Source organism: Sinohyriopsis cumingii, chromosome 2 (genome assembly GCF_028554795.1).
Source record: "Sinohyriopsis cumingii isolate HCF-2022 chromosome 2, ASM2855479v2, whole genome shotgun sequence".
In the NCBI taxonomy this organism is placed as follows: Eukaryota; Metazoa; Mollusca; class Bivalvia; order Unionida; family Unionidae; genus Sinohyriopsis; species Sinohyriopsis cumingii.
In genome coordinates, this window is record NC_142962.1 from 53,109,104 (window position 1) to 53,123,911 (window position 14,808).

The 14,808-nt window shown below is 32.6% G+C and overlaps 1 protein-coding gene across 1 annotated transcript in view; it reads right to left on the reverse strand.

Annotated features, from left to right (window-relative positions):
• The window catches only part of LOC149804865 (uncharacterized), a 7,544-nt gene extending 386 nt beyond the window's left edge, over positions 1-7,158 (reverse strand). Inside the window, exons 1-3 of the mRNA XM_089945412.1 lie at positions 6,894-7,158; positions 6,011-6,127; positions 1-1,124 (exon numbers count right to left, since the gene is read on the reverse strand). The exon at positions 1-1,124 is cut by the window's left edge and continues 386 nt beyond it. Coding sequence (XP_089801538.1) covers positions 966-1,124; positions 6,011-6,127; positions 6,894-7,082 — 465 coding nt within the window. The 5' untranslated portion in view covers positions 7,083-7,158 and the 3' untranslated portion in view covers positions 1-965. The remainder of the gene's footprint in view (positions 1,125-6,010; positions 6,128-6,893) is intronic.
• Between the last annotated feature and the right edge of the window lie 7,650 nt (positions 7,159-14,808).

The window sequence follows — 14,808 nt, forward strand, 5'->3', positions numbered from 1 at the left end:
TAATTAAAGTACAATCGTAATTTCTTGATACAGAATGAACTTTTTTACTCAAAACAACACGTGATCCAATAATTACAGAAATGACGTATCTTTGCGCATAATTACCCGACGCGCAGTATTGTCCGACATGGTCGATATATCAGTCACTACTTAACGTTGATTTATTATATGAAATTAGATGTGTATTAAGTAAAGTCTGATAATAAAGCAACTCTATCATTACCTATTTTTTAAAGCACTTTGTAGGCGATAACACCATGATTGACGTTCGAACATCTTGTAATTAATCATAAAATCTTGTGATACTTTGGTGTAAAAATGCTCAGGGTTAGAACGAACTACAACCAAGTACAGTCTTTAAAAAAACATTAGTTTCCTTTAGTTCACCATCTTATTGAATATTTTGTGAAAACTATGTTCGACTTTGGATATAGCGTGTAATATACGATTTACCAGAACTCATGTCGACCTTCATCTATTCAAATACTTACATAAAATATATAAACATTATGCACAAGATAGTGTCTTTGTCACATAAAGTGTCCAGGTGGACAGTGAATTAGTGACTTTTGCATAGTATGACTTTCCATGGCACTCTTTGTTCTTATAAAATGTGCTTTCAGATTTGTTTTCAAAATCTAGTTAAATCAAACTGTCCCTATTCCCAGAGCATTGTGAGTAGCTTTATCTCCATCGCCGTCGTTGAAAACATATCGACATCAAGTCCGTACTGTCTTGCGAAAACTCCATATATCCAACTTTTTTCAACAACAAAAAATCTTTTTGTTTTGCTGTATTCATTTGTTCACATTAAAATATAGAATTCTTGTTTTTGGTTTATTGTGGAGGAACCTGTGTGTCGATTTCAGTGCCGCTAAGTATGACCCAATCAAAGCTATCTGGGCCGCTAACGAGCATGAACATCCTGCGATAATCCATGAGTTTGCATTGAGAAACAAAAGGGATCACTTGTTCAAGATCGAGTCAGTTTGTCGTGAAGGGATAGGACCAGTTTGTGCCTGGCACAAATCTGCGATGATCTTCATCATTATTTGTCTTTCATTAGAAAGTTTCTTGATCTCCTCCCTTAACACACTGTTCTTCTTCTTCAGCTCTTCATATTCCTGGATCAAAAAATAATAATAAAAATAAAATAAAACAAACATTTCTACTGTCAATATGTATATTTCCAGATATCAAGTCCGTTAGCATGAGAACAAATACATTATGTTTCTTTGTCTAGTGAAAAAATAAAGTCTGAAAACCTCCAAGCGCTGGCATGAAAGCCGTGGTTAACTATAAGCTAACTATAAGACTGGGGATGAAAGTAATGTTTGGCTACGTATATTAGTCATAACATGCAACATTTCAAATATTAGATATTCATAATGCAACATATCAAATAACAGATCATCATAATGCAACATATAAAATATCAGATGTTCACAATGCAACATATCAAATATAAGATGTTCATAATGCAACATATAAAATATCAGATGTTCATAATGCAACATATCAAATATCATATGCTCATACTGCAACATATCAAATATCAAATGTTCATAATGCAACATATCAAATATCATATGCTCATACTGCAACATATCAAATATCAAATGTTCATAATGCAACATATCAAACATCAGATATCCATAATGCAACATATTAAACATCAGATATCCATAATGCAACATATCAAATAGCATATGTTCATAATACAACATATCAAATATCAGATCTTCATAATGCAACACGTCAAATATGATATGTTCATACTGCAACGCGTCAAATATCAGATGTTCATAATGTAACATATCAAATATCATATGTTCATAATGCAACATATCAAATATCAGATGGTTCATACTGCAACATATCAAATATGAAATGATCATAATGCAACACGTCAAATATTTGATGTTCATAATGAAACATATAAAATGTCAGATGTTCATAATGCAACACGTCAAAATGATGTTCATACTGCAACATATCAAATATGAGATGTTCATAATGCGACACGACAAATATGAGATGTTCATACTGTAACATATCAAATATCAGATGTTCATAATACAACATATCAAACATCAGATATTCATAATGCAAAACGTCAAATATGAGATGTTCATAATATAACATATCAAATATCAGATATTCATAATGCAACATATCAAATATCAGATGTTCATAATGCAAAACGTCAAATATCAGATGTCCATATTACAACATTTCAAATATGAGATGTTCATACTGCAGCATATCAAATATGAGATATTCATAATGCAACACGTCAAATATGAGATGTTCATAATATAACATATCAAATATCAGATATTCATAATGCAACATATCAAATATGAGATGCTCATAATGCAGCACGTCAAATATGAGATCTTCATAATGCATTTTATCAAATATAAGACGTTCATAATGCAACACATCAAATATCAGATGTTCATAATGCAACACATCAAATATCAGATGTTCATTTTATCCAAGAATTTTTTTTTAGCTTAGTGGATGAGTGATCATTTTTCTTGCTATCAGCATAGCTGTATTTTACATAGAAGGATAAGTCGATTTTCAAATTAGTTTAAAAATGGTTGTCCTTGTTACCATCACTATTAAAATCTTACATTTTGTCATGCTGACATAAATCCATATGGAATACGTTGTTGTGCATGTATTACAAGAAACTATAAAAGAGTGATTACTCAAGAAAAGAAAAAAGAAACTTGTTTATATTGTTTCAGCAAACATGTTTAACATGACCTAACAAAAAGTAAGAGCTACAAAGTAAATTTAGGCAACTTTCAAATACAATATTGTACGGATATTAGCAAATAACATTCATTTATATTCGTCAAACATTATATTAACATAACATTCATTTATATTTGTCAAACATTATATTAAATTACTATTTCATGCTAAAATAAACTATATAAAGACATTGTATGACGACCATATATATTGTTATGTATATTAAATTTAATTATTTGTTTGTTTGTTTTTAATGTTTTTCAATTATATTACATGCTATTGTAATGTAACTTTGTTTACTGGATTTTATATTGTCTAGAATAGAATTCAGTTCTGACTGATTTTGTTAATAAAGTTTTGTCGTAAACAACTAATAATAGAGACATTGTATCTGATGCTAACATGGTTCCTGATCTTGTTTCAAAATTACTGACAGTCTTGGTAAACAACTTCTTTTTTTAAAATTATTCTTTCTCAGAATAAGAATTGTTAAGTGAGCCAGGGTCATACCTGGACTATGTGATACTTTTCATGTGACAAACTTCCATTTCTTCTGGAAGGTTGAGCTCTTGACCCCCATCCGGGAATCTGTTTGCGTCTTAAGTTAGCATTATACCAACTAGTTGTGTATGAAATAAAAGAAATAGAACTGGCAATCACATACAAATTCAAGTTTTGATGTTACTACGAATATTAGGTTCGTGCCCACTTTTAGAGAAAAAGAAGTAGACAAATAATTTCCTCCGTTTGAAAAAATTGTTGAAAATTCGAAATGCCCAAGGAAGCATTGAACTCTATTAGTACAATGTGTATTTACTGGTAAAGCTAATGGTATTTACAATTCACTGTCACTATGGCAAAGTGCTGACTATGATTTGGTTAAGGAATGCATTTTAAAGGGTTATGAGTTGGCCCCTGAGGCTAATCGGCACAAATTCTATAAAAAGGAAGCTCGACAAACTCGTGACGAATTTGCAAGAGAACAAATGAAGTTATTTTGATCGATCGTGCTTAGCCAAGAAAGTTGATCAAGATTACGAAAATCTCAGACAACTTGTATTACTTGAAGAGTTCAAGAATTGTGTCCATAGTGACGTTAAGATTTATCTTGATGAGGTCGAAACCTTGGAAAATGCTGCTCTTACTCCTGGCGAGTATTTCTTAGCTCATCGAGTTTCTTTTGTAAGTAAGTCTTCGACTCAGACGTCTTCTGGTAGTAAAGTAGTTCAGCCTAATACAAGCCCTTCTAAATTTCAATCTGGCGCAACTTTTAGAAATCAAACTTCTGATAAACTTGATCAAAATTCCTTATCTTTTCCTACGTGTACATATTGTAAGAAGAAAGGACACCTTATTTCTGATTTCTACAAATTGACAAATAAGCATCAGAATCAAGACATATCTATTCCAAATGCTCTTATTTCTAAGAGGTCAAAATCAACGGTCAGGTATTGAAAGAAGTACATTTGTTGGGTCTAACAAACCCCAGTCTGATTTTATTATGGAGAATTATGAACCATGCATGTCGAAGGGTTCTATATCACTCTTAAGTGATTCGGCCAATCCCATCCCTGTTAAAATTTTAAGGGACAGGAGCTTCTCAGTCTTTTATTGTCAGGTACTTTGCCTTTTTCTAATGAGAGTGTTCTTATTCAGGGAATAGAGTGCGGCTTTGTTAATGTTCCTCTCCATTGTGTGAATTTGTCATCAGACTTAGTCTCAGGCCCTGTGACAGTCGGAACAGTGCTTTACCCATTCAGGACATTCTTTTATTACTAGCCAACGACCTAGATGGAGATAAGGTTGTGGTTAATCCACTTTTAACTGACAAGCCTTGTTTGGATCAGAAAGTCTATCCTATTGAAAGCTTTATTATATAAATCTTTTCTTTTCTTTCATGGGGGAAGTGTTATGTATATTTAATTTAATTATTTGTTTGTTGGTTTTAATTTTTTTTAAATTCTATTATATGCCAGCGTGATGTAACTGTGTTAAATGGATTTGTTACTGTATAGGATCGAGTTTTATTCTGAGTCATTTTTGTGTGCGGCGTAAACAACTATTAATAGAGACACTAATGATGACCTAGTTCCTGACCTTGTTTCAAAAATCAGTGTCAGTTTCAGTAAACAACTTGTTTTTTTAAATTTTGTTTTATTCTTTCTCAGACTAAGAAATTTTAAGTTAGCCAGGGTCATACCTGCACTACGTGATAATTTTTATGTAACGAACTTCCATTTCTTCTAGAAGGTTGAACTCTTGACCCTCATCCGGGAATCTGTTTTGCGTCTTAAGTTAGCATTATACCAAATGATTTTATAGAAGTAGTCAGTTTGCTTTAAACTTTTGACAGGTTAAGTTTTATTGTTGGGAACAGTCTGGGTTGAGATTTTATTTTCTTCAAATTATTGGATTTCAAGTGATTATTTTCCCTGAAAATACTAAATTGTTCTAAATTAATTCTTGGACAAGGACATTTATCGAAATTTATACAGAATTCAAAAATTGGAATAATATTTTCTGTGATTCAACAAGAGACTTTGACACTGCAGCACTTCGCAGGTTACAGCAGACGTCATCGTCTTCCATTTTGGATTTCATCTGGATTCGAACTAAGTTTCATTCAGGACTTTTTATTACTAGGACTTCTACTTTTTAATTCTTTGATCATTTCTGGGTTTGATTCGTAACACCGTAAGTTCTTTTTTTTTGTAACGTGTTCACTTTACATTCTAGGGAAATAAATTATTTGTTATATTGTACAATATATATATCACTTTCCTTACGTCTTGACATAATGCTCCCAAATATATTTGTATTATTATTTTACTTAAGTCCGAATAATAGAAATGGATGCAATTTTATTCAGTTATCTTCTTTTTGTGATGTATATTTAATTTACCATATTTGTCCATGTATATTCCAAAAAGAAATAATAATTAAATTATATTTATATAAATAATATTCTCCTGGTCATACAGGTGTACCGATTGAATTATAACAAGATTAGTAATCATTAATTGACAGTGTATTGAATTCATAATATATTTTTATATTATTTACCAATATTTCGCATAAGTAAATGAAAGACGAATATAATAATATCATATTCTATATGGTGTTTCGTGTCAGTTACATACTTTCATTTGGAAAGCATGACGATGGAGAATGTAACTATACAATGTTACGCTTGTGGTAACTGTTTATTGAAAATTAGTAAAATTAGATCATTTATTCCTACCTTGAAAACATCTTCTTTCTCCAGTTTCTTTTTCAACCTGAATTTCTGGGCTGCTTTTCTATTTTGTTCTTTTCTTCTTTGAATTCTTTTTATTTCTTCTGGCCGTAACTGGTGTTGCTTGAGAAAAAATAAGATACATATTTAAAACTAACAACACAAAATACATAAATTCCATCATTTTTATCTTTCATATTCTGCAAATATTATAAATATTAATGGTAACTTCATGTCAGTCTGACTTTGTGTGTCTCCAACTCCTTCGTAGAAATTATAATTTTACGTTTTTTTTTATAATTATTATACATCACTATGAGTTAGCATACATCAACGAATACAGACGAATATGTGTGTGTGCGTGCCTCGGTGTGTGTTTATGTTGTTTATGATATACGGTTGTAAAACAAGACTAAATTTCAGTGTTTCCCAAAAAGATGTAAGATTGAGAGTCAAAATCCCCTTTAGTGTTAGAAACTGGGCATTCAGATTGAGTGTAAAAGAAACAGTAGAGAAACTGGGAGTCGGGTTAAACATTTGCGTCGACAAATGAGGGTATAGGGAAACAATGATTAATGCTAGTCAACGGCGTAATATACTGGACAGTAATTAACATTTGAAAAGTGTTGAAACCTAATTTATCTACGTGTATCCGTCTTTTCAACGTGTCATAAAAATTGTATTAGAAAAAGTTCATTTATTTATTGGTTTATTTCAATTAGTGTCTCCATTGTCAAAATACATAATAATGTTTTCTACCCCGTTTGACTCGTGTCCTATTTTTATATTTAAGTCATTTTGCCGTGTCTTTATTTTTATCATTGAAGCATTGCTACATAGATTTTGTTTAAAATAGGACTCCTCTATCGCAGACTACATTCTTACTCACATGTACGTCCTGTCTGGACATGTTTGCTTGTCGATCCAGCGTCAACTCATCACGGCCTTCGGACAATCTACGACTTAGTATCCGGTATTTGAGCTCCTGCTTCAATAAGGGTGTCATTTTCCCTGTTCTGTACGATTCTAACGCCGCTAGGAAAAGCTTACTTTCCTCTTGTACCGTCTGTACGTCCATGCTGTGTCTCGGGTCTTTCTGATGCGCTAGACCACGTTAGTTGTGCGCGAAAGATCCAACGGTGATTGTGTCAGCAATTTTCCGTCACGTGAATCACATATAATCTCGTCTTTAACCACGTTACGGTCTATATTTAGTCTAGTGGAAATCACAGGCCAGTGTGCACGTTTAAAAGATTGACTGTAATCAGACTGAACCTTTTTTTGTAGCGTATTTTTTATTAATTAATTTATTAAATTGATTAGTTATTTGTTTGCTTGTTACCAGTCCATATTTTCTTTTCTTCATGAAATATCAGTGATAATGATATTATATGGAGTGAAATTTAAAATACACAGTCACAATGAGTGAAAAAACTGCTTCATGAGAGAAATAACAAGAAAGAAATAGAGATACTTTCCAATGACTATAGAATACACGTATTTTCATTTAATATGAAATATAACTTTATTTCGTAATTTTTCAATGCATAAATAGTACGTTTTCTTGATTAGACATTTCACCAGATACATACAACACACGTCTATAAATAGGCATGTTTTAACTATGTATATAGTCCATTTACATGTACATATAGACGTAGACTTGACGTTGCAAATCGTTAAATGGAAGCCGATTAGTTAATCAACGCATTATATTCCTTTGCAGTGTTGTGATATTTGTTTGTAAAGAGTGTGTTAATGTATCCATTTACATTTAATATGAGGTTCCCTCATTTAACTAAGCGAAATAGTAAATGTGTGTTGAAATGTAGCAAGGTTATGACCTCTATGTAAGCGATATAAATAGGCAAGAGAAACGTATGCTTGTCATAGCATGTAGGTAAGAAACATAACCCCAACACGACTAAATATTATCGTTCATTGATGGCTCAGGTGGTATGTATTAAAAAAAAAACGGACGGAAGAAGGTAGTTTTTTAATAATACTATTTTGACAGAGAGGAGATCTGATTCAGTTTTTTCTTCCCGTGTCTAGAAAATGTATATCGATTGTTAGACAGGAATACAAAATCAAATGTTATATTGTACTGAACACAGAAAATATATACTAAATACGAAAGAAAGCGGCCATCTCTCAGGTTTTTGATCATGAGATGCATTTTTAAACGAAAGAAAGTGACCATATCTCAGGCGAAGTCCTATGAGATAAATTTTAACATGACAGAAAGTGACCATATCTCAGGTCAATTCCTATGAGATAAATTTTTAACATGAAAGAAAGTGACCAGTTAGCAGGTTATATGTCTAAACACCACATAAAGTATTTATTATGCATCTTCATCGTTCAACTTCATTTATAATAGTCCCTAACATTGTCATAAAATTTTTTATGATTAGATATCAATTAGAGAAAACAAGTTTCAGATATTACCTCATTCTACTTTTTTGTATGTTTCTGGTAAAAAAAATCCAGAATATACTCAATAAGTTTATTTAAATGCATTGTCTTGGACCTTAGTTCTTTTATTGAAATTTTAAAAGAATTGAAATGAGAAAAAATATCAGTAACGAATATATTGTACATGCTAGATAAATAAATAAATAAACAAGAGAAGTAGCATGATAATAAATATTAATCAAGCATTCACTCATTCATTCCTTTATTCGTTTGTTTACTTTATTGAATTCACGCTTTTCGCTGAAAATATAATCAAGAGGGGTTAAATATAATAATAACAGAAGTCAAGGCCAAAATTAGCCCCTCCTAAAAAGACAACTTACAAGTACACTTCGTCTCAACGATTATATTTCACACAAGAGGAATGTAATGTGAGTTAAATAATAAATACGTTGTGTTTGATTGCATGCAGGTGCTAATATCGCATTTATAAACAAACGAACAAAATTAGGACAAAATATGTTCAAAATATATAATAAATTAATCACTAGGGAAATAATACACGTAATGTTATATATATATATATATATATATATATATATATATATATATATATATATATATATATACATACATATATATATACACATATACACACACACACACACACACACATATATATATATATATATATATATATATATATATATATATATATATATATATATATATATATATATATGTGTGTGTGTGTGTGTGTGTGTGTGTGTGTGCGTGCGTGCGTGCGTGTGTGTGCGCGCGTGTGTTTGTAATTATTTTATTCACTAATTTACTCGTTCATGTACACCGAACTCGTTTTAAATCATCCATCACCCTCATCGGTGAAAATACAAATCAAGTAGAGCTATTTAACAATATCATAGTTAAGGGACTAACCAGGCTCCTTAAAATATAATTTAAAGTCTCAATCCAAATTTATGCTCATCTCAACGCCTTTAGTTACGCAAGGGATTTTTTTAATGTAAGTTACTAAAGAAATTAATACTTAATGACTGACGATTTTGTTGTTTTTATGTATGATTGTTACAGATTAATGCTTAATGACTCTTTTGTTCTTTTCAAGGTAAAGGAACAATATGTGAATTGTTGGACATTTATACTGTAGGATTGATGGCGAGTAGGTATTCTGCGGAAATTTATACTATAGGATTGATGGCAAGGAAGTATTTTGTGGATATTTATGTTATAGGATTGATAGAGATGAAGTATGGATATTTATACTATAGAATTTACGGCGAGTAGGTATTCTGTGGAAATTTATACTATAGGATTGATGGCGAGGACGTATTTTGTGGATATTTGTACTATAGGATTGATGGCGAGGAAGTATTTTGTGGATATTTATACTATAGGATTGATGGCAAGGAAGTATTTTGTGGATATTTATACTATAGGATTGATGGCGATGAGGTATTCTGTGTAAATATTTGTAACATAGGATTGATGGCGAGGATGTATTTTGTGGACCTTAATAGTATAGGATAGACGGCGCGGAAGTATTCTACCTCGTGGGAACACAAAAGACTTAAAGACATCCACACAGATGGATATGTCAGATAACAGACAGATGGATATGTAAGAGGACAGACAGATGGATATGTAAGAGGACGGACAGATGGATAAACCTTTTACATGCATGAGACTCTATTACGGCTGAATCAGTATTGTTTAAACTTTCGTATACTTTTCCAACAAATAAGATACAAAATCCTCATGTAATCTATGTGTATTGTCTGAACCATACTAAATTCAACATACATTCGTAATAATTTGGATTAAAAGAATACATTAACAGCAAAACAAAACAAAAAACACGCGAAGTCTAACATGTCAAACTACCGTTGATATATCCTTCTTTTTATTGATTAGAAAGGGATTTAAAAACGGTAAGGAAAAACAGTAAGGGGACAATGACATCTGTCTGAAGCATTGATGCTTAGTCCACCAAGAAAAGAAGAAGAAGAAACACAAAGAAGAGTCATCCGAAGGTACCGACGCTTCAATGTCCGAATTTTTTGCCAAGAATTCAAGATAAGATCATTTCTTCTTTTTAACTGCTGAGTGTTGAAATCATAACTGATATTCTTGAGCGACAAGATTTCCAAATTATCCTCTGTGTCAACCATGTGCAATACCAGAGCGGAACCATTTTTATTTAGTTACAACTAGGCATCATAAGAGCTCTTGTGGCCGAAGCCCCATTTCGATACGCTTTCCGTTCAGGTAGGGAAAGTATGATAATATTTTATAGATGGTTGCTGTGGCGCTGTGGTTACCATATTGGACTTCAGACCAGCACCATTTTCATTTAGGACTAACTGAAGCTCGTAAGAAGTCTCTCAGTGAGACTCCAATGTTGATATGACCGTCCATTAAGGACTAACATTGATAATTAGATTTCAACGTTGCCGCTGTGGTGGTCATATTAGATGTCTACGCATAACTGTTTTCATTTAGGACCAATTAGATTTTATAAGAAGTTTTGTGGTGATAAACCAATATCGATATGACATTCCGTTTAGGAGAAATAACAATAACACGATTGTCAAGATCGCTGCTTTGGCGGCCATATTGGATGTCTGAGCAGCACTTTGGGATGAATATGTGTGTCCGGTTTATACTAATCCTACAAGTAGTTTAGGTGGAGGAATTTTAACAAACTGATGCTAAACGCGGACGACGGTATATGGATGATGGACAACAGGCCATCCCATAAGCTCTTCTAGTATATGACCATTAGGGCTATAAAGCATTTAAAACAAAACAACATTTTGCCGTTACACGGACTTTATTCAAGTAGAGACTACAAAAGTATAAACAACTGTAGCAAAATATCGTTTCAAGATTTCTAGGCTACAGATAAACAATTTTACTTTACAAAACAAAATTATTTATCTTTTCCTCATTAGCACCAGATAAAAACATCATTGTTTTACTATAACTTTTCTCTCATGTTATTTAACATATTATATATACATATATCTGATGGAGTACCTTTTGTCCCAAAAAAATTTAAAGTAACAAAGATGCAAAGATACAAAATGTGAACAACAGCAAAATGGAACACAGTTATTAGATAAAAATTTACATGACATTTTACATTCAGGTATTGACCGACACCAAAACAACTTTGTGACCACAATGAATGTAAAACCATGTCTTTTAAGAGGTAGTCTTTCCAAAACATTGATAGACGAAGCCATTAAACATGAAATTGTAATCCGAAATATAAAACATGTACAACAAGTAAAATGCTATATACCTGCATGCTAAAAATCATGTACTAACTCACACTTGGAACATGATGCTATTATATTCTTCCTTTTTCTAAACTTTAAGCAAAAAAATGTAACAAAACATAAATTTGAGAACAAATCATTTAACATGGAGGCACCATAAACGCTTAAGACTAGAACAACATAACGTAATGGTGGCACTTTGTAAATTTGATAAACAGGTGAATAAAACATGAAATTAAATGGCAAGACAAAATTTAAAAATGTAAGAACATCATTCCACCGCTTTTAAAAGCTATTATTTTGCTAACACGACACAAATTGGACTAAAGGTGGTCTAAAATCGAGTTATTAAAAAAGTATGTAAAATGTTGTGTATTTAGCCTTTTCACGGTAAGTAATTCGGCGTGATGCTTCTTCCAGTAGATTTCACAATGCTTTGATTTTATAGAAGAGAGAGAGAGAGAGAGTTTTGGAATTTTAACGTAGCTTTAACAATTTTCAGTCATATCGCTACGATGTCTGGCAGTTTATAGTGATGTCTAGCACTGGGGCATCATGTCGCAGACATGTATCATGATGTCCCACTAGGCCACCGGAGCGGTTATGATTTTATAGAAGAAACGAAGATAAACGACAAAGACTGAAACCTCTCACAGAGATAGAGACAGACAGACAGACAGACAGACAGAGAAAGAAACTGACCAAGATAGTGTCCAGCTACATTCATTTTAATAAATGTGACTGACAAATTATTGGTTCTGTAATATTGATGGGAACATAGCTGTGTAGCGATGTATTAGAGATTATGAGCGATGATAAAGTAGATGTGTAGCGATGTATTAGAAATTATGAGCGATGATAATGTAAGTGTGCAGTGATGTATTAGAGACTGTGAGTGATGGGTCCCTGTCTCTTCTTTATGAAATGTATTATTTGTGATGTAAGTTCAAAAGTTGGAAAACTAAACCAATTATCTGACATGCAATAAATGACAAAATGAGTAGAGCATATATTATGCTTTTTTCTGAGGATTATATGTGTTTAATATCATTTTGTTCAGCAATTGATAGGCTACATGGCGGCCAGTATATTTGGTGGAGGAACAATCCAAGGGAAAAACACAGACCCACAGGAAGCTCCTGGCAAGCTTTCTCACACACCTACCTTAGCAGAGCCGAGACTCGGGCCCAACCTGAGAGAGGTGAGATTTCAGTGTAAAGGCGAGCGCCTTAGACCACTCAGCCACCCGGGGCCCGGGCATATCTTAAAGCAGATGAATCACAAAAAGGTTTTCATCCATGGTTTCTCTCTTTTTATCTTTCCAATGAATGGCCATAGAAAGAAATACGTTTTGAAAACATGTCTTTACATTTTGCTTTGTCGCATATGTGTGTGTGTGTGTGTGTGTGTGTGTGTGTGTGTGTGTGTGTGTGTGTGTGTGTGTGTGTGTGTGCGTGTATGGTTAGTCTACAATTAGCGCTACCAAGATATCCAGATCACTCGCCAGCTACGTGAATGGATGACAGGATAACAGACAAGATGCTAGAGTGTGAGAGGTAGCAGCAGAGAGACTCTCTGCTGCTGAGGTCCAATGGGTGAAAATCAGTTGACATATTCAGCAGATCTGAACATAGAAAATGTATAAATTGAACACATGCTGGTGTTGGTGAAGTTACTGGCTTTTGTAACAGGAAAGACCTCTGTATCCAACTCGTTATTCTCGGCGTGGATGTGTAACGTGTTCATGCAGCACATGAGACATACAGACAGACAGGGGAAATTGCTTAACAACGCCACGAATCTAGTGACATAAAAATGTACATTCGGTATGTAAATATTAAGAAAGGGCTATATAGTGTTAACTATCTAACTCAAACGCTACAAGTCACTCTAGGTAAACTTTTAAAAAATATACACACTCCTTTTAAAATTATTTACAACATATCCCACAATAGTTTCTGTAATGCTGCTTCTACATTATATGCACAAAGTGTATATCCGTCACCAGTCATCAACATGTATTTTCCTGTATACAAATATGGCACGTACATTTATGAAAATGGACATCAAACTTATTTACACAAGTGCTGGTCAGTAAAAAGGAGGAAAGGCTTTGTGAATGAATATACAAATTCAACATGCTAAATATTGACAGTCGTGTTCCGAATTGTTAATGTTGAACAAAATGTTTTAGAAATTCTTAAAACAAGCTTCAATGATCTCGAAATTGATAACAAAAATCTCTTCTCTTGTTTTTAAAGAAAAATATGATACTACTCACAATAGAAACAGAAGAACAAAAAGAACAACTGAAATACAGGTAAACCTTTGTCACAACGAAAATTACCAGGTGAAAGAATTATGGAATACAATTTCTGGGTAGAGTCTAGAAAGTAGGAGCAGCAACAAAATGTAAAAAAAATGTTAATACTTTTAATGCCCTGTATAAAAAAATTGTCATTTGCAATGCTTACTAACAAACTAAAAAGGTACACTCTCTCTCTCTCTCTCTCTCTCTCTCTCTCTCTCTCATCCGAGCTTTCAAATCCCACCAGGAAACAGACATTTTATCCATGCTAACATGATTTCGTTTTGTGTTCATAACCAAGACTAATAAAAAAAATGTCTTTGAGACAATAATCTTTTTTACTCAGTTACCGAGTTTTGCATGATTAGCATTAAATACAATGCTGTAACGACTAGTCATTACGAATCTAATCAGCAAATCTTTGTAAAATTCCTCCTTTTATATTCGAACATCTGTACAGTTTCTATTATTACCGTATATACTCCTTTATAAATCAAGTCCAACTGCAGACTACACAGACCCAGAGCTACTGTAGCAAAGGTCGCCGGGAAATCTGGGTCTATCCAGTTTGCAAAGAGTAACAAGATAGAGTTTATGTTGTTGGCAGTTGGATTCGACATATAACTGAGTGCAGACGGTACGTGTTACATTAATTACAGTTATTTTAACTATATATATATATATATATATATATATATATATATATATATATATATATATATATATATATATATATATATATATATAACATAACATAACATAAAACATTCTTACTTTGT